This window comes from Typopeltis vanoorti, chromosome 6, assembly GCF_054136105.1.
Source record: "Typopeltis vanoorti isolate ZY-2024b chromosome 6, IOZ_Tvanoo_1.0, whole genome shotgun sequence".
NCBI lineage: Eukaryota > Metazoa > Arthropoda > Arachnida > Uropygi > Thelyphonidae > Typopeltis > Typopeltis vanoorti.
The window spans coordinates 61,015,605-61,038,211 of NC_143554.1; the positions used below are offsets into that span (position 1 = coordinate 61,015,605).

At 33.5% G+C, this 22,607-nt stretch overlaps 1 protein-coding gene across 2 annotated transcripts in view; it reads right to left on the minus strand.

The window, feature by feature from the left end:
- The window catches only part of LOC150105488 (vesicle-trafficking protein SEC22a-like), a 115,894-nt gene that overhangs the window by 46,888 nt on the left and 46,399 nt on the right, over positions 1–22,607 (minus strand). For both annotated transcript variants that reach the window (XM_090394203.1, XM_090394202.1), the window contains exons 3-4: positions 17,596–17,759; positions 13,382–13,552 (exon numbers count right to left, since the gene is read on the minus strand). In XM_090394203.1, the coding sequence (XP_090250329.1) occupies positions 13,382–13,552; positions 17,596–17,759 (335 nt within the window). The remainder of the gene's footprint in view (positions 1–13,381; positions 13,553–17,595; positions 17,760–22,607) is intronic.

Consider the following 22,607-nt stretch of genomic DNA (forward strand, 5'->3'; position numbering starts at 1 on the left):
AGGGTATCCTTGGAAGCTGAGAATGAATGCCTCTAAGAAGGGGGTGAGGTCTAGATTTTTCTCTCATAGATTGGTGTGTGATTGAAATGAATTACCATTGGACGTTATGTGTGCAAGCAGTGTTAATGAATTCAAAAATATGATAGCTGGTGCATGTAGTATGTGGCCTCTCTTGATGAATCCCTGACTCTCTGGAGGTCTCTCTTAATAATAATAAATAGTAATGACCCAAGTACAGAGTCCATGTGAACTATTATCATCTTGTGGAATGATAATAGTCACAGGCCTTCTACTGGACTGTTCCTGAATAAATTACTGTTTGGTATCTCTCCATCATCACCCACCCTCTTATTCCACATTACCAACCTCATATCCATCCCCATCTGCTGCAATTTATTTATCAGTATTCTCTAAGTGGTATCCTGTCAAAAGCCTTTGCAAAGTACAGCAGTATCACTGTGTGCCTATTATCCAGCCCAGCTGTCATTGCATTATAAAAGCTGAATGAGTTACTGAGGTACATTCTACCCTTCACGAAACCATGTTGTCTCCCATAGAGTACCCCATTCCTATCTACCCTATTCCTGAATTTTTCCCTAACTTCTCCAAAACCTTAACCACTATACCTGAGATGCTGATTAGTCGATAATTTGAAACCTGAGTCCTGGAGCCTCCTTTATGTAATGGAACTATTCCCCCTCTTTCTATGCCCTTTGGACCAACCCAGAGCTGAGACTTAAATTAAACAATGTGATCAAAATCACAGCCAATTCCATAGCACCTTCTTGTAATACTGAAGCTGATAATCCATCCAATTCTATGGCTGTATACACATCAAGATTCTGTAATATCCTATGCACCTCCAAGTCCATCTACCTCTATTTCCACATCAGTCCTTATCTTTGCAATATATCAACCTAATTCCATAACCATTCTTCCTTTTACTTGCCATATATCTTTGGGTACCTATCTTCCCTATGCTTTGTATAGGGAAGATAGGTACCCTATCTTCCCTATACAAAGGGAAGATAGGGTACCTATCTTCCCTTTTTTCTTGCATTCTCTCCACAATTTTTTTTTATAGCTCCTGCTTAATGATACTATTCTTCCATTAAACTCCCACTCAATTTATCCTCCTGACTCAAGGTATGCAGTCTGTTATTAATTCTCTCAAACACTCTTTTACCACTCCTCACCACCCATGCACTATCAACATCCAAGCATTGTAGTTTTTCATGTCATAGCTCCAAGCAATTCTCATGTTTGCCAGATTTTTAATTCCTCACATATCACATCTTAACAGAAAATTTCATCCATTTTGCCACTTTCCAGGTCTAAACCACATGATCACTCTTATTCATTGGTGATCATCTTACCAAGATGATCAACGTGATCATCTTGGTAAGAGCAAATCCTGCCATGTGTCCTTTCCTCTTTCCAATCTACACTCCCATAGTTGACACCCCCATAATAATTATTCATTCTCCACTAATTGAACTTATTTGTCAATGCATACCATCTGTATCATCCAGCAACAAACCAATAGGACAGACCAAAATGATAGTCCATATAGGATAGGTGGGCAATGATTTTATTTGCAGAGTATTGCTTAAGTGATGTTTCCATTGAAGCAAGAGAGCAAGTTCATTTACTCTGATACACAGGCCTTGAATGGATGACGTGTGAAAAGAACCAGTAGTTAGTTATATCCCCCTATGGGATGAATGGATCCAACTATTGTAATAAGCTTGGGTTTTTTTCAACAGGAGAAAAAAGTGTTTGTGTACTCCTTTAGGAGAGAGGGGAAAAAAAAGGGAGGGAACAATCATCCATTGTATAGAAGATGTTGGGAGGGGAGCCTCTACTCTCCCTGGCAAAGCATAGGTTTGTCTTAATCCATCTTTGAGTGAACAAGTGCATGATAAAGATGAAATAAAGAACATTGATCACTATCCCTATTTTGTAGAAGATATAGTATGGAAGATATTCAATGCTCTCATGCACTTTTCTTTCAGGTGATGAATATGTGCAAGGAATGTAAACTTTGTTTTTTTGTTAAACATGAGTCCTAAGAACATGGCTTATTTGACAACTGGAAGTCTGATTCTTAACTCTATGTCTAGATGATGATGATTGCTACCTCCCTTTTTCTTCCTCTCCCCTAAAGGTGTACACAGACACTTTTTTCTCCTGTTGAAAAAACCCAAGCTTATTACTAAGAGCCCACAAACATACATGATCAATTGCTGGTTGAAGTTGCCTTTCAATAACCATTACATGTTACAAGAATGACAAAATCATCATACAGTGCAATGCCTACTGTGGGAATAAGTTTAAGAGAAAAGTGTGCTACATTTCAGTATAGTTGAAACAACATGCATTTCACTTGGAAGATGGGGCTAGAAATAAAGTTTTTAATATAAAAATAAAAATCCCCCCCCACACACAAGACCGCTGTTCAGTGACAATTTTGACAGCAAAGAGTATTACACTTCAGATAAAACTCTGGGGAATACCCTCTTCTTGACAGTAGCATTGGAGATAATGTGCATTTCACTTGGAAGATGGGACTAGAAATAAAGTTTTTAATATAAAGATCTATTGCAGAATATGAGCAAGCACATATTAAAGAATGTATTATTGTATCCATTATAATAGAGACATATCATTATCATCATCAAGCATACACTCAACAATCCAGTCTTGCCCATTTGTGTTTACACTATCCCCCAAAGAGCTGTTTCCATTGCCCATAAGGCATAGGGGCAGAGGCAACTGTAAAATAAGATTACCGAGATCAGTGATATTAAAGCTATCAAAATAGGAAATATTAAACTCAGTTCTTTACCCCATTTAGATTATGTTATTCCCTAAATAAATTCATTACAAGGGTCAGAACTAATTAAATTGGATTTGGCTGGTTACAACTAAAGTAATGAAGGATAAGAAGCCAGTTAATTGTATGTCTCCAATCCAGTTTGCATGTTTTGTGGGATGAAAAGCTAGTTTTTTTTTTTTTTTTTTGAAAAACAATTTCCCTTCAGATAAAATGATTCAAATTCAATTGAAAGCCCTTATAAAGGTTCCTCGTGTCAAATCCAGGTGTTTCCAAATGAAAGTCAAATCACTATTCCAGCACCTGTGGAATGCAGAATGAAACTAAGTTAACTACTGTAACAAATTTCGTATGAAATAAAAAAAAGAAACTATGAAAATGAACATGTTTAAACTGTTTAGACAGCCTAATCTTTTTAGCAAAGATAAAAGATCTTTTAATAGATTTTAAATATGGTAAGAGATAAAAGAATAAGTATATCAGGTATATGAGTCTCTGTAGCTCAGTCAGTATAGACGAAGTCCTTTGATTGGAAAAACCTCGGTTCAATTCCTGTGGTTAACTTAAGAAAACCTTTATCTGATCTCTTTCGACAAAAGGGGAGTTAGCCAGTCTCATACAGAGGTAGGGAGTTTTTTCACCCCCCCCCCCCCAGAACATGCAAACCGGCCCCCATGAACACACATGGATTACAGTCATGAATACGTCCCAGCCATACGCCGGTCCCGAGTCCAGATAAAAGTGGGGGGGGGACAATGGTGAACAAACCTGTAAAAAATCTCACCAAGAACTTTAGGGGCAATGCCTACAAAGTCATCTATGGTCGGAAATGACTGAAAGGGAAAACCCACAATCACCTTATCAGGTATGGCTGAGAGCCAGCTGTGTGTGTGTATGTATATATATATGAAATAACTGAAATCAACCAAAATACCAAATTAGTAACATATAAAAGATATTCAAATTAATATTAACATATGGATCTGAGAGTTGATTTAGAATAAAATATGTATATATAATATATATATATCAGAACATATCAGAAGACAAACATAGCATTAATATTGAAAAAAGTTTAAGCAGAGGTAATCTAAGATAGTGTAGTCATTTAAACACAATGGGAGATAAAACATTAGCAAAACAGGGAACTGAAATAAAAGCAGGAAAAAAGATTAGAGGGAGGCTATGATATAGATGGACTGATGCAGTTCCACGTAGCCAACCAAAGCTGTGATGATAGCATCTCTGCTCTCCAACACATGGGCTGTGGGTTCAAATCCCATTGTGGCATGGAAGTTGTGAAAGCTTTTAGGTAGCAGATAATTTCTGCTGCCCGGTGTTTTAAACACACCACCACCACCACAGCTTTGCTTACTGAAGTGACTGGTTTTGGATTACCTAGAACTCAGTCCATCCACAATATTAGAGCATACAGTAAGTTTTTAACTTTTCATGGGTTTTCCTTTAACCTATGAAAAATTGTAATGTTCATGATGAAAAACTTTTTTGATGCCATTCTTTGACTAATCATAGGTTAGCTTCAAACAGCAATATTGTTATTACTAAGGTTGACAATGGGAAAGTGATTTCCATTAGGAACTCCTCAGAGCATCATAGGAAGATGTCTTTTGTTTATGCATCCTTATTCATGAAAAACAGTTCCAATTTTTATTTCTAAAATTAAAGTTACAAAACTAACACAGGATGGAAAAATGGTACACATTAGAATTATGTCACTGTATACCTTTACATGATATTTTTAAACAATTAAGAAATTTTCTCTCAATATTGTCAATGATAGATTTTGTTATATATTCTAGCTATTTCACATACAGAGGAGAGTTTTAGTAACAAGCGAAAGGAAAACAGCTATAAGTTATCCTATCTTATCAAGCTTTTCATATTTTTATCTCACTATAAAGAACAACTATTTAACCCCTCAACTGGCTGAGGTGAATGAAATAGCCAGACCTCTCTAACTTTTTTCATAGATCAAAACTTCATTGACATTCTGCCTTTTATCATGCCGTTACTTTCCTCCCCAGTTAATCCTGTTACGGCTATTCAGAGCCATTAGTGGATTAACTGTTGGTGAGCGACCTTTGTGTCACCTGTCTTTACATCTATTGTGTTACTTGGAATTTCCTTTACTGTCCTAAGATATTTGACCTTTTTGCCTCTAAAATGATTTATTGTGTCTCTTCTCAAAAATTGAAACGAATTTCACAAGTGCGAAAATAATCAATCATGAAATGACCACCAATCAGCCTTTGCTATGAATCTATTTAGTGATAGTAAATTTGGTGTATTATATTCTTCAAATCAGTGCAACGGAAGAGTTGCACTGATTGTTCTTTCACTTTATTCATAATATAGAAACAAATTTTTTTGCAAATTTTCAAATGTTTGCTTTGAAAATATTATGTCAAATATTTATATTTTAAAATAATATTTATTGAAATAAATATGACCTTTTGCTTTCTTTCCTAGCAAAATATCATTATATGGATCATCACATTTCAGTTTTAGAAACGATTTTTTTTGTTTTGTCTTTATTAACAGCAAATGTTAAATTGCATTACTCGGTTTTTCCGATTGAGAGTCTTTTTGGTATCAAAAATTTATATCCAATGATATTTTAGCAGGGACTCTTTGCCTTCGTCTTTTTATTATTATTATGCACATTACGATAATATCCAGTGCATATCTTCATAGATATATTGAAAATATAATATGAAACATATCATATACGGAATGATTCGAAATTTTTGCTCATTTTGAAGATTTTCTAATGCTTCCCCCCCTTATCCTCTCCTGGAACTCAATTGCATAACCACTCTAAATTTCTACAGGTTTGAAAGCTTTTCTAGACAGTATTCAAAATCTATTACTTCATTTTACCAAAAGAAATACAGCAATAGGATTGTTGTACCATGAAGCTTCTAATTCTGTACTATTTCTCTGCAATCTAAAATCAGTTCTACTGTCTGCTGAAATTATTTGAAATTTTGGGAATACTATGCTATATTTTCACCATGCAAAATTGTTTATATGCATACCACACAAAAGAAAGTTCAGCAGTATTATTTTTGTTTGTTTTTCTTTAAAAAAAATCTAAATATTACTACTTCTATTGCTGCTGCTATTTCTGAAATAATCTACATCTTAGAAATATTTGATAATATCCTCTTAGTTGGAGGAAAAGTTAAAGGTTTATTACTCTCACTGCTATTGAGAAAGAAAAGAGAGAACACCAAAGTGCCTCAAGCTGTAGTGCAGAATACATCAAGAATGTTCTTTCCTTTTCAATTGTTGATCAGCAGATATCCTAACAGAAATACTGACATTTCTTTTACATGCTGATACATTATTTATGCCAAAATAATTTCTTAATTTATAATGATCAGTTTCACTTTTATTATCGAAAAATTATAAATTATTTGATACAATTACCTTGAAAAAGAGGTGAATTATTTTAAAGAAAAGGAGCACATGAGTTACATAATCTTCTTTTTTTTGGGGAGGGGGAGTATAGACCGTGTCTGGACAGTTCATCAGCAACAATTCATTGCGGAGACTATTCATCAAGGAAACTATTCATTGTAGAGGAAAATTCATCGCAAGGAAAATTAATCGCACAAAAATTCATTGCGGATATATATGAAAAAAAATTTCCCGTATAAGAATTATTTTAAAAAATATTTCTTTTAAAAATATTTTTAACAAATTTAAGAAATATTTTAAAGAATTAAGAATTTTTTTAAAACATTTAAGATATATTTTATATATTATTTAATATTTCAATCATATTTAGCTTTTTGAAAATTTTTATTCGGTATAAGGTTATTCATCGTGGATATATGTAGGAAAAAAAAGAAATATTTCCCATATAAGAAATATTTTAAAAAATATTTCTTTTATTAAATTAAAAAAAATTTAAGAAATATTTTTAAAAAATTTAAGAAATAGCCAACCTGGTTGGCTGAGTGGATAGTGTATCTGCTCTCCAGCCAAAATGCTGCAGGTTGGAATCCCACTATAGATATTTGTGATCATCTTTGTAAATATGACTGATGATCGATGGTGGATGGCGTTGGTGTAGTTGAAGTCAGTTGGTGATTGAATCTTGAAGACAGAGCTCTAGATGAGGTGCCTTCCCTCCATGAGTACTTGGACTCCCAGGAGGTGTCAAATAATAATAATATTTCGATTATACGAGGGTGGTCTAAAACTTTCTTGGCCTCAGCCATAGATGGCAACACTATCGGCATGATTTTTTTTTCTAAGTTGGTACATCTGTCATAAGCAATCATGTGAAATTGCAAGTCATTCTACCAAGTAGTTTAAGAAATACTATGTATCCCTTGAAATGAATAAAACTGAGTATCGTGCGGTTATAAAATTCTTTGTAAAAGAAGGTTTAACGCCAAAAGAAATTCATTCCAAGTTCATAAAAGTTTATGGGCACTCTTCTACTTTGTTTTCGACAATTAAGAAATGGGCTGCCAAGTTTAAACATGGCCATACCAGCCTTGAAGATGATCCATGTGAAGGATGTCAAAAAAGTGTAACACCACCAGAAATCATTGATCAAGTGCACGATATGGTATTGGATAACCGGCGAGTAAAAGTGCATGAAATTGCTGAGACTATAGGCATTTCAAAAGAACGTGTAGAATATATTTTGCACAAAGAATTGCAAACGAAAAAGCTTTGTGCAAGATGGGTGCACCGCTTGCTCACAGCAGATCCAAAATTGCACTTGCATGAAAATCTCTGAACAGTGCTTGGAGTGTTTTAACAAGAATAAAACTGATTTTGTGTATTGATTTATTACTATGGATAAAACTTGGATTCACCATTACACACCAGAATCCAAACAGCAGTCAAAACAGTGGAGCAGTCAGTTGTTCAGCACCAAAGAAGACAAAGTCAGTTCCATCAGCAGGAAAGGTCATGGCATTGGTGTTTTGAAATGCTAAACGCATTTTGTTTATTAATTATTTTGAAAAGGGTAAAACAATAACCAGGGAACATTATTCCGAAAAAATAGACAAAAAAATTCGTTTAGAAAAACCTGGTTTGCAGAAGAAAAATATCATCTTTCATGAGGACAATGCACTGCCCACTCTCTCTTCCCAAAACTAAAACCTTCCTCGCTGGTCAGCGTTTTTCTTTGAATCAGGAGTTGATTGCAGCTGTAGAGGGGTAATTTGCAGATCTTACTGAGAACCACTACAGGGACGGGATAATAGCGGTGGAGCTTCGCTGGAATAAATGTATTATTAGTCTTAAGGGAGATTATGTTGATAAATGAAAATAATTTAGAAATTATAAATTCGTTTTTTCATTGTTGCCGAGAACATTTCAGACCACCCTCGTATATATACAAGCATCCCAGCTGAATGGGTGTCTAAGTGTGCAGAATAAGTATTCTTAAATGTGATGCCTTTCTCCCTATACCTATTCCAGTTTTGTAAATATTAATATTTCATTAGCAAAACCTGCAGTATTTAAGTAATAAAAAATATTTAAACTTTTTAAGACGAAACAGAAATTAGGAAACTCATCTATCAATAATATATTACTTTCATTGTATAAGAATAAAAATATGAAAATTTAAACAAATAATACATAGATATATAATAAAATTATATTTTCTGAAATTTATCTTGCACTGCATTTACTTTTCATATATCGGAATCAATGCAATATCATTTCAATTTTCTAGCAAATAATGCTTTCAACAAATTTTTTCAGCAATGAATTTTCCCAGCGTAAAATATTCCACTTGACGAATTTTCCCCCTCGATGAATTTTTCTCTCAATGAAGGTTCACTGTGATAAATTTTCCTGTCGATGAATTTTTCCTGCGATAAATTTTCCTCTTGATGAATTGTCCATGAACCGTTATAAACCTATTCAATCTGCAGATATTTCAGAGAATTTGTTTTATAAATCATTCACAAGACAACTTTTACAAACATAAGTCACTTGGGGAAAATGCCCATTCGTTTTAGTGTAAAATAGTAGCAACGGTTTAGCTACTTCAAAAATGGCACGTTTCTAACCTAGAAAAAAATGTCGTTATGTCTGCTGATATTAGAACTCTTACATGAATAATTTTTCTGACATGATTTCTCTATTCGTTATAATGTAATCAATTACCAGATTTTTGCCCTCTTGCATACCCCAGGTTATATGCAGTGATTTCTTCTTTGTACAAGAAAAAAAATCAGATAACAGAAGAAAAATATGTAGTATTTTTTTTTTCATTGGCTGAATTTACAATGTTCTTTCTTTGTGTTTCGAAAAGAAAGTGCAAAAGATTTTTTCTTACTATTTTTGCCATTATAACATCTGATATAATTATGATTTGGTTTTGCAATAAAGTACACTGCAAGGCCATCATTCAGTTTGCTGGAGGCTTGAAAAAACATTTAGTCTCATCTCTGATATTAATTTCCCTACATATAAGAATAATGGCATTGATACCAAAGTCTTGCAGTTGTTGACATGAAAAAACGTTTGCACAGAGAAGGCATGAGATACTCCTAATGGTTATCCCTATTTTTATTTCATTCCTTCGAAAATGTACTATAACCCACTTCGAACGAATAATGTCATTCTGTGTGTTATAAAAACAACTTAAAAATTCGTCTTCAAGAGGAACTGGAAAGAATATTCCAGTTCCTCTCATATTTTATTCCTTCAAAAATATGCTTTAGACATTTCGAAAGAACAATATATCATTCTGTTTATAAAAACAACTTAAAAAATTCGCCTTCAAGATGAACTGGTATACGTTCAGTGGTGATCACCCATTTTCTGCATGAAGACATATCTAAAGTACAGGCAGATCGCCATCTTCAGAGCTAGGATTTCGCTCCTCATCAGTAGAACAAGAGCTGTTCGAAAGGCAAAGGCTCCAACTTTGCTGCATCTCACGAACTTTCCTTTTCTTACCCTAAATGTTACTGCTACTGCTGCTTGCCATCTCGTAAATGAATTTTATTTATTAGTAATTAGTAGGTATTAATTAGTAGGTATACTTACTAATATTCATTTCTGCCCAGTAATAAGCTGTAAGCTAACAGAGATTACTAACCCACACTGAGAAACAGAACAACAGAACATGCCCAGTAGGCAGCATGCTAAAGAGCCTCAAGCAATATCTGAATATTTTACAGGCTGGAAAAATCTTGTTGTTTTTCCATCTTTCTTTATTCTGATATTGCATTTGCAGGATGAAAGTGATTTTAAATATTAATTTCCCCTATTATCCAATATCACATAATTTGCTGATTTATAATAATCAGGAAATAATATGTATATTTTCTGATTTATAATTTGCTAATTTATAATAATCACCACCTAGTTTCTGTATCGAAAAATTAAAGTTAAGTGGAACAATTACTAGAGAAAAATAACAAATTAAATAAAAACTGTACCTATGTTTCACATAACAGTTTTCGGGTGTGTGTGTGATAGTGATGCAACGGGGGGGAGTTAAACTATCAAAGGCAAAATAAAGTTCAATTCTATTGTAAAAATATGGAAATATATTGTAAATTTCACATTTGCTGCATGTGCATATACATATTTTGAATGATAGAAAATAAACAAAAGTATTGCTTACTTTAAAAATTGGAGTATAATATCAGAATTATGCAGAAAATATATACATATAAATTTAAATCATAACTGTTAATTTCATTTTGTAATGACCAATTAACCAGGGAAACCAAGAAAGTGAAAGTGCAAAGAACAGTAGATTACCATATAAAGAAAAAAATTTAGTGATATGATTAAAGAATTTCATGATATTCTCTATAAAGCAAAGTTGATCAAGCGCATCCCAAAGGAAATCTGTGAAGTATTATTTGATTTCGATAATTTTGAACAAAAATAAAAATAATATAATCTGGAGCATCGGCAGCCGGTTTTCTTTCTTTTTTTTTTTTAAATAATATTTCAAATAATTATCGTGAATTAATTTCTTCGAGAACAAAGAAAATGTTCTGTCGAGTAAGCGATTAGAAAAAAATTAGCGCAAAAAAATTAAAAATGAAATTGGTTCTCTGAGGTAAGGCAATATTTAAGTGAAGAAATTATGCAAGGATCTTTATTTTATCCAGGCATTAAAATTGTATTGTACAATAAAAAGAGAAAACAAAAATATAAATATTTTCTATATTTTTAGTCTATCCAATATAACTAAGATCCAGTTACCCAGCATAGAACAAGGAACTGCATTTCTTGTTATAGGTAACTGAGACACAGCTATGAATATGAGATAATCCGATTAAGTGTTCTCTTCAGCGTGAGGGTTTATCACACCTTTTAAATGGCATCACAGCCAAATTGCACTTCTTATCCATGTTCTTCTTTCAACAGGTGGGCTGAATCATATCCAGATTTAGCTGGATGTCTATAGACGTTCTAGCCGTTTGGGAGGTTAATATTATATTTCTACATTCTTGAGCTTACTGCCATTTCATTAACATGTGAGCTTCCACAGGTTGAAAAGACCTGAGTTTGAATCCTGTCTAGGACACAAAGGACCCTTAACAGGACTTTTTCAATTGAAGGTCTCATGGGAGAGACAGTTTCCTTCCCAGAAACATTTTTTCCCCTGAAACCAGGAAAACTGTCCAAGAAAACATATACAATGTATAGGCAAAAATACATTTCACCAATAGTATTATACTGGTTTCAAGATGGTGCCATATATGTCCTTTGGACCTCACAGCAACTGTATCATAATTTTTTTTTTAATCAATTTTATATATTTTAAATTTATTTTTTACATAATTTGGAAAACCTTCTCTAGAAATCAAACATGGAACTTTTTCAAGCCACTTCAAACTTCCAATAAGCAGGGCAGTGGTCTCACACAAGCAGATGAAATTCATCTCCCACCTAAAGACAATCACAAACATCCATGCCCATAGTGGTATTCGAACTCCCAGCCTGTTGGTTGAAGAGTGGTATGCTAACCACTCAGCCAACCAGGCAGGTAACTGGTATGCTAACCAACTAACAATGTCATTGCTTGGTTGAAAAGATGACCTTCAAATTGTCCTTCAGACAACTGACAGTATCCACAAGTGCATCAAATTTACTGTAAAAACTGAAAATGACCTTACTTCTGAAGTGTCTCATATATTGTCTTCCTGATGGATCTTGAGTTATTTTTTTTTCCATTTATGGAAAGTCCACTTTTATCAGAAGAAGCAACCATACTGACTTCCATCCATCCACCCATCTAGCAGAAATGTAGTATCATCAAAATGCTATGTCACTGCTCTAATAAACAACTGTTAGTCCCTAAATAGGATTGTATATTGGCTGACCACTGTTTAAATGGCTACCATACATCCATTATTCATAACATAATGAATAGCTATTTGCTAAAACAACTCTCTGGTGAGAATGAAAGAAAACTATTCCTTATGTTAAGTGTTTCTGAAAGAAGTGCTCATATTGTACGAAAATTTAACTTTTCCTTCTTTCTTTCCAATACAAACCATTTCCCCCCCCCCTCACTTTCTACCAAAGACAAAGTGCATTCCCTGGTCACCTAAGGTAACTGTATTTTTTAAAGAAATTACAATATAGACTAATATATTAACTAAAATAAATTTAATTAATACTTCCACTTCATTAAAGTGAAACTACCATCATCCGAGAACAAAATGTATTAAGATATGTGTACACAGACACTACACTAAGTAATGAAGCTGAAGCATGTTAACTGAGAGCAGGCCTAAGGTCCTAAATAGCACTCATCTAGTGGGCTAAACTGGACATCCTTGGCTGTTGAGCTTAAGTAAGAAGGATGCAAGTTCCCCAAATTTGGAACAGTTTCATGCAACCAAATTCCATTCTCACGTAACCTCAATCTATGTCAAACTGATCATTCTGTTGAGGTCTAATATGAACAACATCAGTTACATCTGTTTCTTCAACTATGGCATGCCTGGAGTGTGCGAGTATGGAATAAACAAACCACCATAATCAAATGAAAGGAAACGTCACTTATTCATCACACTTCCTTTAAATTTTTGTGATATTACTAAAGGATCTTGTAAAAACTTTGTACACCAAGTACACTAAATCTATAAACAGGCTGATTCTATATTAATTTTTACTATTTGGAAGAGGTGAACATTTAAATTTTTTTTTTTTTAAATGTCTTTTATACAGTGTTAATTCAGCTGATTTTTATATAAAGATAAAAAGAGAGGTTTCTTTGCAATTTAACTTAATTATGCTGGTATTATGTTAGAAAATATTAGCTGTAAAGTTTTAATATGCTGCTTGCTTTATGTGTTTGCTCTCAATGCTAGTGTTATGCTAGAGAATATTAGCTGTAAAGCTTTAATAAATTTTGCATTATTTAATAATCTGTTTTTAATATTTTTTTATCATTAAAAGAATGATCAGAGCAATACTAAGTCTGTCTAAACCTTAAATATCAAGATCTACGTATATATATATATATATATATAAAAATGTATTCATCAAATGTTTTCAACTTACCAACAGATGGTAAAACAGAAGAACTAGCTCCACCTACAGGTAACAAATCTTGCAAATTTAACTGCTGTGGAGGACGCAACTTAATTTCTGTACTAAGATCTGATAAGTTGATGCACGTTGTTAATGATCGTGGCTTGTTGTAACGCTGACGTGTTTTCTGAATACAGTTATCTAATAAATAAAGATAATATTAAGAAGTTTGTCTGCTATACAAATTAATAGATTAGGCTCTAACAGTGGCATGTGTTGATCCAATATATTTAGACATATACTCAATACAACTACTTAAAAATACTTTCTTAAAAAGTATGATAATTATAATTTTAACTGACACTTAATTGGAACTTGTTTTCATATTCTCACTTGATGAAATTTCTTTGGTTTGTAATCAGCCAAAGGATAAAAAAAACATTTATATTTCTAAAATAAAAGTTTCAGTCCAAATATTTATTATTATTATTATTGTACAGGAACCTCCATGAAGTCATAAAACTCATTGTGGGAGATCCAAACTAGCAACACAATATCTACCATACCTCTCTTTGCTCTCATAATTGACTTGGGCAATCCATTTCATTCATTCAACACCCTTCAAGCAAAAATAGTCTTTATGCCCTTGCTGACCACTCTTACCCAACTGCCAGGGATGACCTTGTTTTGCATCCCCCCCCCCAAAAAAAAAGCCAAGTGCTGAAACATTTCCCCTATATCAATCCTATCAAATATCCTTTAAGTAACTTATAAAGCCTTGATACAACCAGATGTGGTTTTATAAAAGGAATAATAACTCTGTAATCTCTGCTTGCTAGTGTGTTTTTTAATAACCAAACAATCCTCTGAGCTAACTTAGCAATGTCCTCTAAACTTCAAATCTATCTATTACTACTCCCAAATTACTGGCTTCATCAATTTCCTGGAGTACAGTTTGCTCAATGTGGTACATAGCTTGTAATCTTTGTATCCAAAAATGCATAACTTTACACTTTTCTGCATTAAATTGACATCCATTATGTTTTGCCCATACTGTGAATCTATTAAAATCATCCTGCATCTACACAGCTTGCAGTTTCATCATAGATAACTTACACTTTACTACTACAATCAGTCATACTGTTTTCTCTGCTAACAAATGTTTTATTAGTAGTTAGCTTCTAAATAGAGCATAAGCTAAGCTAAGCTCTCAAAGTCATACAACGCTGAATTGCTTCAAGCTCGATAAATGAAATTATTATAATTTGGCTTGATTAAAATAGATTGCCTCCTACTCAACCATAAAGCAAATAAAAATTTATTCTTTTAAAACAGCAGTTTCTGAAAGGAAGAAAAAATTTTTTTCCTTTTTATTTGCTTATCTTTGAGACATATTCTTATGAATTATGAGACAGGTTCTGCTAGTGAATGCAAACAGGATACACACTGGTGAAGTTGCTCATTCTCATGTAGGGTTTCGAGTAGTGTGCATTAAGATGCTGTATGGTTTATAGCTTTTATAGTTCAGAGCTTGTGGAAGCTTCCTAAGCACTTTATCAAATACACTAAAACAATTAAAGTAAGTCACCCAAGATTTGTATTTCTGAGTTTTATTTCAGAAATGCAAATAATGGTTTCCATTAAGCTAGTATAAAAGACAGTTTTATTTACTGAAGCTATAATAGCTTATTCATCAAACTAGAAGACTTATTAGGTTAAGCTATGTAAAGTTACTAGTGAGAATAAATCACACAATAAATTATTTAACCAGGCGATGCCCCAGCCGGCATAAAATTCTATCATGTTGTACCATCATTTTATATTGTGGTTTAAATCAAGAAGAATACAATTTGGTCGGCTAAATCCCAAATAGCCAGCCCATCCTCGTTCATTCAGTATCCAGGTGGATACCTAACAGGGTGTGGCAGAAGAAGGTATGGAATGCGGAAAAATACCGCCCCAGGCAGCACTTTGAACCTTACCCTATACGTTGTTTTGACGTTTTGTAGTATTTTTGGTGTGTATTGAGAGGGGTGGAAAACTCAGGGACCGCCCCGGGCGGCAAAAGCTCTAGCAACATCACTGGGCAGATTGATGCAGTAAGAAGTGCCTTAGAAGAAAAAAATATAAAATCTAATAATATTGGATTCTTGGCAGATAAAAGATTAATTTGGAGGAAAATTGTTGATAGGAAGTTAGTAATGATGTAACTTTTTCATGTAGAACTATCTTATTAACCTTCATACCTCCCTGAAGGCAAGAATTTGATGATGCTACAATAACAACTAGTGTACATTTGTGCTCATACATTTGGTGTTTGTTTTAATTTTTTATCTGTTGTATTTTTTCAGTGCTTAATGTGATAAGTTTTATGTCTCTAGCTTTTTTTTTTAACTTTTTCATAACATAATATAGCATGCTTCTGAGAAAGCAGAAATATGCTTATGCTATAAAAGTTTATTTTTTATTTTTAAAAAAGTTTCGTTGTATGAAGGGCATCCTTAGAAGTTGAGAATGAATGCTGTGAAGAAGGTGGTGTGCAATGGGATTAGCATACATTCTTTTCACTTCTGTGAAATATACCCTGTTCTCAAATTATAGAGTCTGTTCAAAGTAATAGCCAGTTCAACTTTTAGCATCCATGCTGATATTCCATTAGTGCTTATTACTGAATTATTATTCAGTTTGTGCAACAACTCTTGTACCTCCTACTCATATAATTGAGTTTCTTCATCCAGTGAAGAGGTGCACTGAATGTTGCTTACACAAGGTTGATATCTTTTAGAAAAATGGGCATTCATTAGGTGAAAGTTCTCTTCTGTATCTGTTACATGCGCATACATCGTCTGTATTCAATAGTGCTATGCTTTCATATTCATTTTCTTTTACTTGCAGAATAATGACAGAATTATTTTGGGTTGTCTTTAGCTTACACAGCTAGTTTTTTTTACATAGTCAGAATTAGCTTTCTGTACAACAGTTGTAAATCTTCTGGCCTGCTTCTTATAATAATAGTATAACAAACATTCTTAGTATGCCCCCGGTACTAATATATTGCTGTTTACAACTATCTGTTAGATGAAGTTGCATTAAAAAAAAAAAAAAAAAAAGGAACTGTCTTATGTTTCATTAAGAAAAAACAATTTTTTAATATTTTTATGATATTCAGTTTCTGAACAGAATAGATTTCTTTCTCTAGAATACCATGAACCTAATTTTTCTTGGCAAGAATATATGATATATATTCAAATTATTCATAATAAATATATTCAAATCAGGAGAATTAGGTGGCCAGGAGAGCACACAGAATGTTTGGTTATGGTCTTTTAGCCATGTTTGCACAATGTATGCTTACATTTTTCATTTGCTGTGTGTGTCAAAAATGGTTATAAATTCACTTAAATGTAATGCTTTAAAGTTTTTCATTCTTTCCAACATCCATTTGACCAAGTGCACCATGCATGTGAATCTAAATACATGGAGATGTTTTTATCCGACGAAAACAGTGTAATGAAAAAATTGCATGGAATGAAAAACCAGAACTTTCTGTGACCGGCTGGAGAACAATGCAATTAACAGACAACTTATTAGCTTATCAGTCTTAATTGCTTCGGTGATAATTTTAATCAAGCCAAAACAAATCTGACATGAAAACTCAACATTAAGGGTTTCTGAATAAATACTGTAAGCTATGAATGTACATTCCGTTTGTTAGTTAAAAAAAGCTTTTTTAAAAAACATCGGCGTGTTGGTCGAGTTGTTAGCATATTTGCTCTCCAGCCAAAATGCTGTTGGCATGGATGTTTGTAATTGTCTGTGAAAATACTAGGGGTGCTGGTGGGCAGTAGATGCCATTGGTGTATATAATGATGGTAGTTGCGGTTCGTTGTAGTTGGTGGATTGTGAGTGGTGGAGACAGAGTTGTAGAGTGGGTGCCTTCCCTCAATGAGTCTTTGGACTCCCTGGAGGTGTCCAGAGACTCATTAATATTATTATTAAATTAATAATAATTAATTTAATAATAATTTTTTTTATATGAAATTAAATCCTGTTTGCTTAACAATTTGTTTGGCACTCTAATTCTTAAAATTATATTTCCTGATTCTGTTAGCAATATATTAAATTTATTATTTTGTGAAATTAAATAATTTATACATTTCTATCAGTTTTCATACTTTATGCATTGAAATTGGTTTTCATAATTTATTAACAGGTATGCAATTTAAATAAGTAACAGAACTTACCGAATTCAATAAATGCATATGGTCTCACTGTACAATTTATTTGCCGTGTGTCATAAATTGTTATAAATTCTCTTTGAAGTTCATCCAGGAAACTAAATGCAAGGACAGGTGGATAGGATGGCTCACATAAGGCCATAAATGACAATCCAAGAGAAGTAATAAAGCTAAAAGAGATTTGAATTATACAGCAATGTGAATCAAAATTAATGGTGAATGGTTATAAACACAGAATTTAACAAATTATCTAAGTTTTTTTTTTTATTTATTTCTTAAACCAAAAGATAATGATAGTACACGATGAAATGTCATTCCAGCTGTGACACTGAATGGTAAAGCAAGGCTTCCCTACTATTTTTGTTAGAGAAACAATGAAAATTCCAGTTTAACATCAGCAAAATTGAAGATAGGTACTATCAACATCACTGATTACAGAGACAAAGAAGATAAAAACAGGTAAGATTCTTTTAAATAAACACAATTTGTTATATTTAAGTAATTTAAGTAACAGTGATCAGGAAAAGGAAGGCAGAGCTATGTTGTTCAATACTAAATATGAGGATAATCTTCTTGAATGGCATGCAATATATCAAGTAGTGATGTGGATAAACATCAAAATGGGTAACTGGACAATAAGACAATATTTCTCTATGGTCCACAGAAGGTTCTAACTAAGGAAGAAGTGGAGGAATGGTTCACTTCACTAGAGAAAGCAGCTGACATGAAGAAAAAGGAAAAGCCAGTCTTAAAAAACAGAGTAGAAAGCTTCTGGACATATAAAAATGCAATGGAAAATTGGGAGAAAAGATCAAAGCTAACAATAATGTAAGTACATATGGGATTTCTGTTGAGGACATTGGCTAGTCATTACTAATACTGTTCCAACATAGATGTACACATGGAGGGAAGGGGAAAAAAAAATTCACTGACCATGTTATTTAATAGTGATATCTTTATATACTGGTTCAGGGCACAAGAGTGTATACAAGGAATTGGAAATAGAGATCACCATTAAGTTTTGAACAGGATGAACTGAATATCATAATGAAAAGAGTTGTAAGAAAGTTTTAAAAAGAATGAAAGTCAAGATCTTTCATTGGGGAATTATAGACAAATAAATACTATAAAAGAAAAAATGAAGGAGTTTGAAAACAGGATCCAAACCTTGGAGATTTCATTGGCAGACTCTGAAAAAAAAATAGACTAATTCAATCCAGGGGACATGTGATGAAATTACATGCAAGTTACCATGTGCTCTGAAAAAAATACAGAGAAAAATGTAAAAAAGCAATGTGTAAAAGAGCCTAAACAAAAAGTTATGGGAAGATTCTGTAAGAATAGAGATATGATACATATCACAAAGGTGGCAAAATGTTATGGAAGTCATTGAAAAGCTTATAACAGGAGGAGAGTCTATTGTAAGGAATCAGAGGAGATTAAAGTAACATGAAAACCAAACATAACGACAGTCTAGATGTCTGGAGTAATTACTTTGAGAGACAGTTAAATGATTATTATCATTATTATCATATCCTCCATGGAGTCAGCAGAGTCATATTCTGGGAGATTCATTCAAGTTACAACATAATTATAATATTGAATCTTAACACTCCTTGCATTAACAACATATTCTGGTCATGTTTTAAACTGAACAACTTCCCTGGAAAAAATGAATCAATCAGTCTCAGACAACGGCACCTATCAACTTGTGAAATATAACCCAACTAATCAGATCAAAAAGAAAACAGAAGAATTACTTATATCAGTCACTTCCTGGCTGCAGATACAATTAAAAAAAACTCTTCTGTACTACGTTCACTCCTCAAGAATTTATGGTTTCCAAGATTAAAAACCAGAACGTACTGCCTTGACCAATAGTTGAAGGTATCAACAGCCCCAATTCATTTAGTCAAGAAACTAGCATCAGCACTCAAGGAGTTAGAGGTCATTCCTCCTTCTATATTAAAAACACACAGCACTTTGTAAACAAAATTACGGACATCACTCTTGAAAAAAGTTATTTATTAGCTTGTGAAAAATTCTTTCACACGCTAATAAATCTTTGCCCATGTACTCCGTTCTAGCTATTTTGTGTGGCAAAATACTTTTTACCTGCAAAAAGAAGGCACAGACATGGACTCACTGTTATTCCTCCCCCCACCTCCAATTACTAACTTTTATATGGAAGCCATGTTCTCTAGATTCCTTTTCGTTACTTTAAAAGCCAAAATCTGACTTAGATATATTGACAATGTTTTTGTTATCTGGTCCCATGGCTACCAAACATTACACTTTCAGCCACCTAAACAAAGAAACAACATGAACGCATACAATTCACAGTTGAAATTGAAAGTCAGAACACACATACACTTCCTTTTCTTGATACTTGTCACACATCTTCCTTCTGGCAGTCTTTCTTTCACTGTTTACCGTTACCCTACATACAGCTAATATATATACACATAAACTTTTGCCACGACACAACACAAAAACTAGGTATCATTAACACACTAAAAAACATGCTTTAAAGATTTGCTCTAGAAAGCAAGCATTTAAATATGAATTAAAAGTTATAAACAGTTACCTTCCTGAAAAATGGCTACAACAAAATTCTTCACAAAACTTCACTTAAAGACAAAAGTACACTAGATTACAATAAAATTGTAGCCATTCATACAACCTTAAAAAAAAAAAAATAATAAATAAATAATAATAAAATCTACATCAAAGCTATATTCTATTTATAATATCAGAGAATAAATTCATATAGATAGTTTTAATACAGCAAAAGTGGTGGCCTAATCCATTAATTATGGATTATATAGTTTTGTTTTTTCCACTATATAGTTATTTGATATGGTTTTTTTTTTCCACTAGAGGTCAGGCCAGTAGAATAATGGTTGATCAAATCATTGTCACTTTAACATACTGTTTGAAATGTAATATAGCTTGTCTTTGTATATATATGTGTGTGTATACTCCAGATTATTATTATTGTTATTATTATTATGTGACACCACTAAGGAGTCCAAAGACTCATTGAGGGAGTTCACCTACTCTACATCTCTCTGTCTCCACCACTCAATTCACCAACTACAACGAACCACAGCTACCATCATCATCTATGCCAATATCATCTACCGCTCACCACCACCATTAGTATTTTCACAGACAATCACAAACATCCATGCCCACAGCAAGATTTGAACCCGCAGCCTTTGGCTGGAGAGTGGATATGCCAACCATGCTGGCAATGATGACCTTAATATGAAAGGCATAACGTCAGGAAGTTAAAGTAATTATTCCTAACATGGTTGAATGTTCATAACTTTACTGAAATGAATGCTGATCACCATGTAACATTAATCCTTTTCTTTAGTGTTACATGGTGATCAGCATTCATTAACTTATGACCTTTTTCAGTGGACTCTATATATCTAGAATAACTAAATCTTTTCTTTGGACTTGAATAGTATAACAGATTAAACTCATGTCATGGTTGTAAATATGTGCATCTCTCTCCCTCTGTTATCTGATTTTGATTCTGTTCTACTTGATTATAATCATTATGGTGTAAGTTCTGATAAACAATGACCAAAAAACTTGTTAAAATTTTTGCCTGTAGTTAAAAAAAAGTACATAATATATTGGTCCATTCAAGTAATTATTTCTGTTGTTACAACTTCCTCACATGCCCACACTACCCAAAAATTGTCGAAGCCCAGTTCCATTAGTGGTCCTGTTCACAGTGTAAAATTGTGTATAGAAGAATTTTTATACAAAAATACCTTATATACCGATTTTACTGGTAAACAAAATTCTATTCAACATACTTGTGATTAACCAGCAAAATTTGTTATGTTTAGTAATATACAAATAAATTTTTGTGAATTGTTAAATAGTATAACCGTCAAAATTTTGTAAAAAGGAACAAAGAAAGTTAAATGTGAAATAATTTGTGTCTAAAGAAAGTTTCAGACAAAGATATTTCCAGATGGATTATCTTATTAACTTATGACCTAGGGAAATTACAATCACAAAGGTCAAATATGTACGGGGGGGGGTTCCCACCTTAATGCAACGACGGAAAAAGGTGACGGTGCAGACCCATGACATCCACAAGGGAGTAAAATGTAGCAGAACCCAAGGTCAAGTGAGCCAGATAAAAGGGGGATTGCTGCGATGACGGGGTTATGGGTTACGAGTTACACCGATGCAGTCACGAGAGGGTTATGGTTTGGCAGGTTACGCAGTTACGAGGGTTACGGCAACGGAGTTTTGCTAATCATCTTCAGGTGGAAGGCCACGCAGAAGGAGAGGCTGATTCGATGTGTGTGGCAGAATAAGTTCGTCTTTGTTCTGTTTTGAATCCAGGTTCGGGAAAGCTGCCCCGATTCAAGGTCGGAGTCCTGCGTTCCAGCCGATAGATGCCAGAAGTGCGAGACAACTAATTTGAGTTGTGTTTGAAGAAAAGTCCTTACCAGACTTTCATGCCACCAATTTCCTGAAGTTCGCAAAGTAAGAAGTGATCTCACAAATCCCGGAAAAGGTACCTGTGTGTGCAGCCAAGATCGGAAAGTATCAGAGGAAAGAGAATTCAAGAATCTATGAGAGTGGACTAGACTACTAATTCAAAATAAGGCCATTATATTGTTTTTAATAGAGACAGAATCGTGACAGTGATTTGTCTGAAGTTTTCTTCGGACAAGTCACTGGGACAACTGGGATCAGTAGGATGTTTGTGTTATCAGACTATTAAATGTTATAATGATACAGAAGATGTATCTGCCAATGAACAGGTTACCATGTTCAGAACACAACAGTTCGTGAGGAATGTGAAGGCATGCCTCTGCAGTAATCCTGTGAGAATGCAGAAAGTGATGTTGCAAGAGATGAATGTTTTGCAGAGAATGTTGTCAATGTGTACTAACTAATAACCTGAGAGGTCTGGGGTTGAGAGGCTATCGTCGTTCTACTGGAAACTTCCTAACACTACAACTTATGAAGCAGAGGGT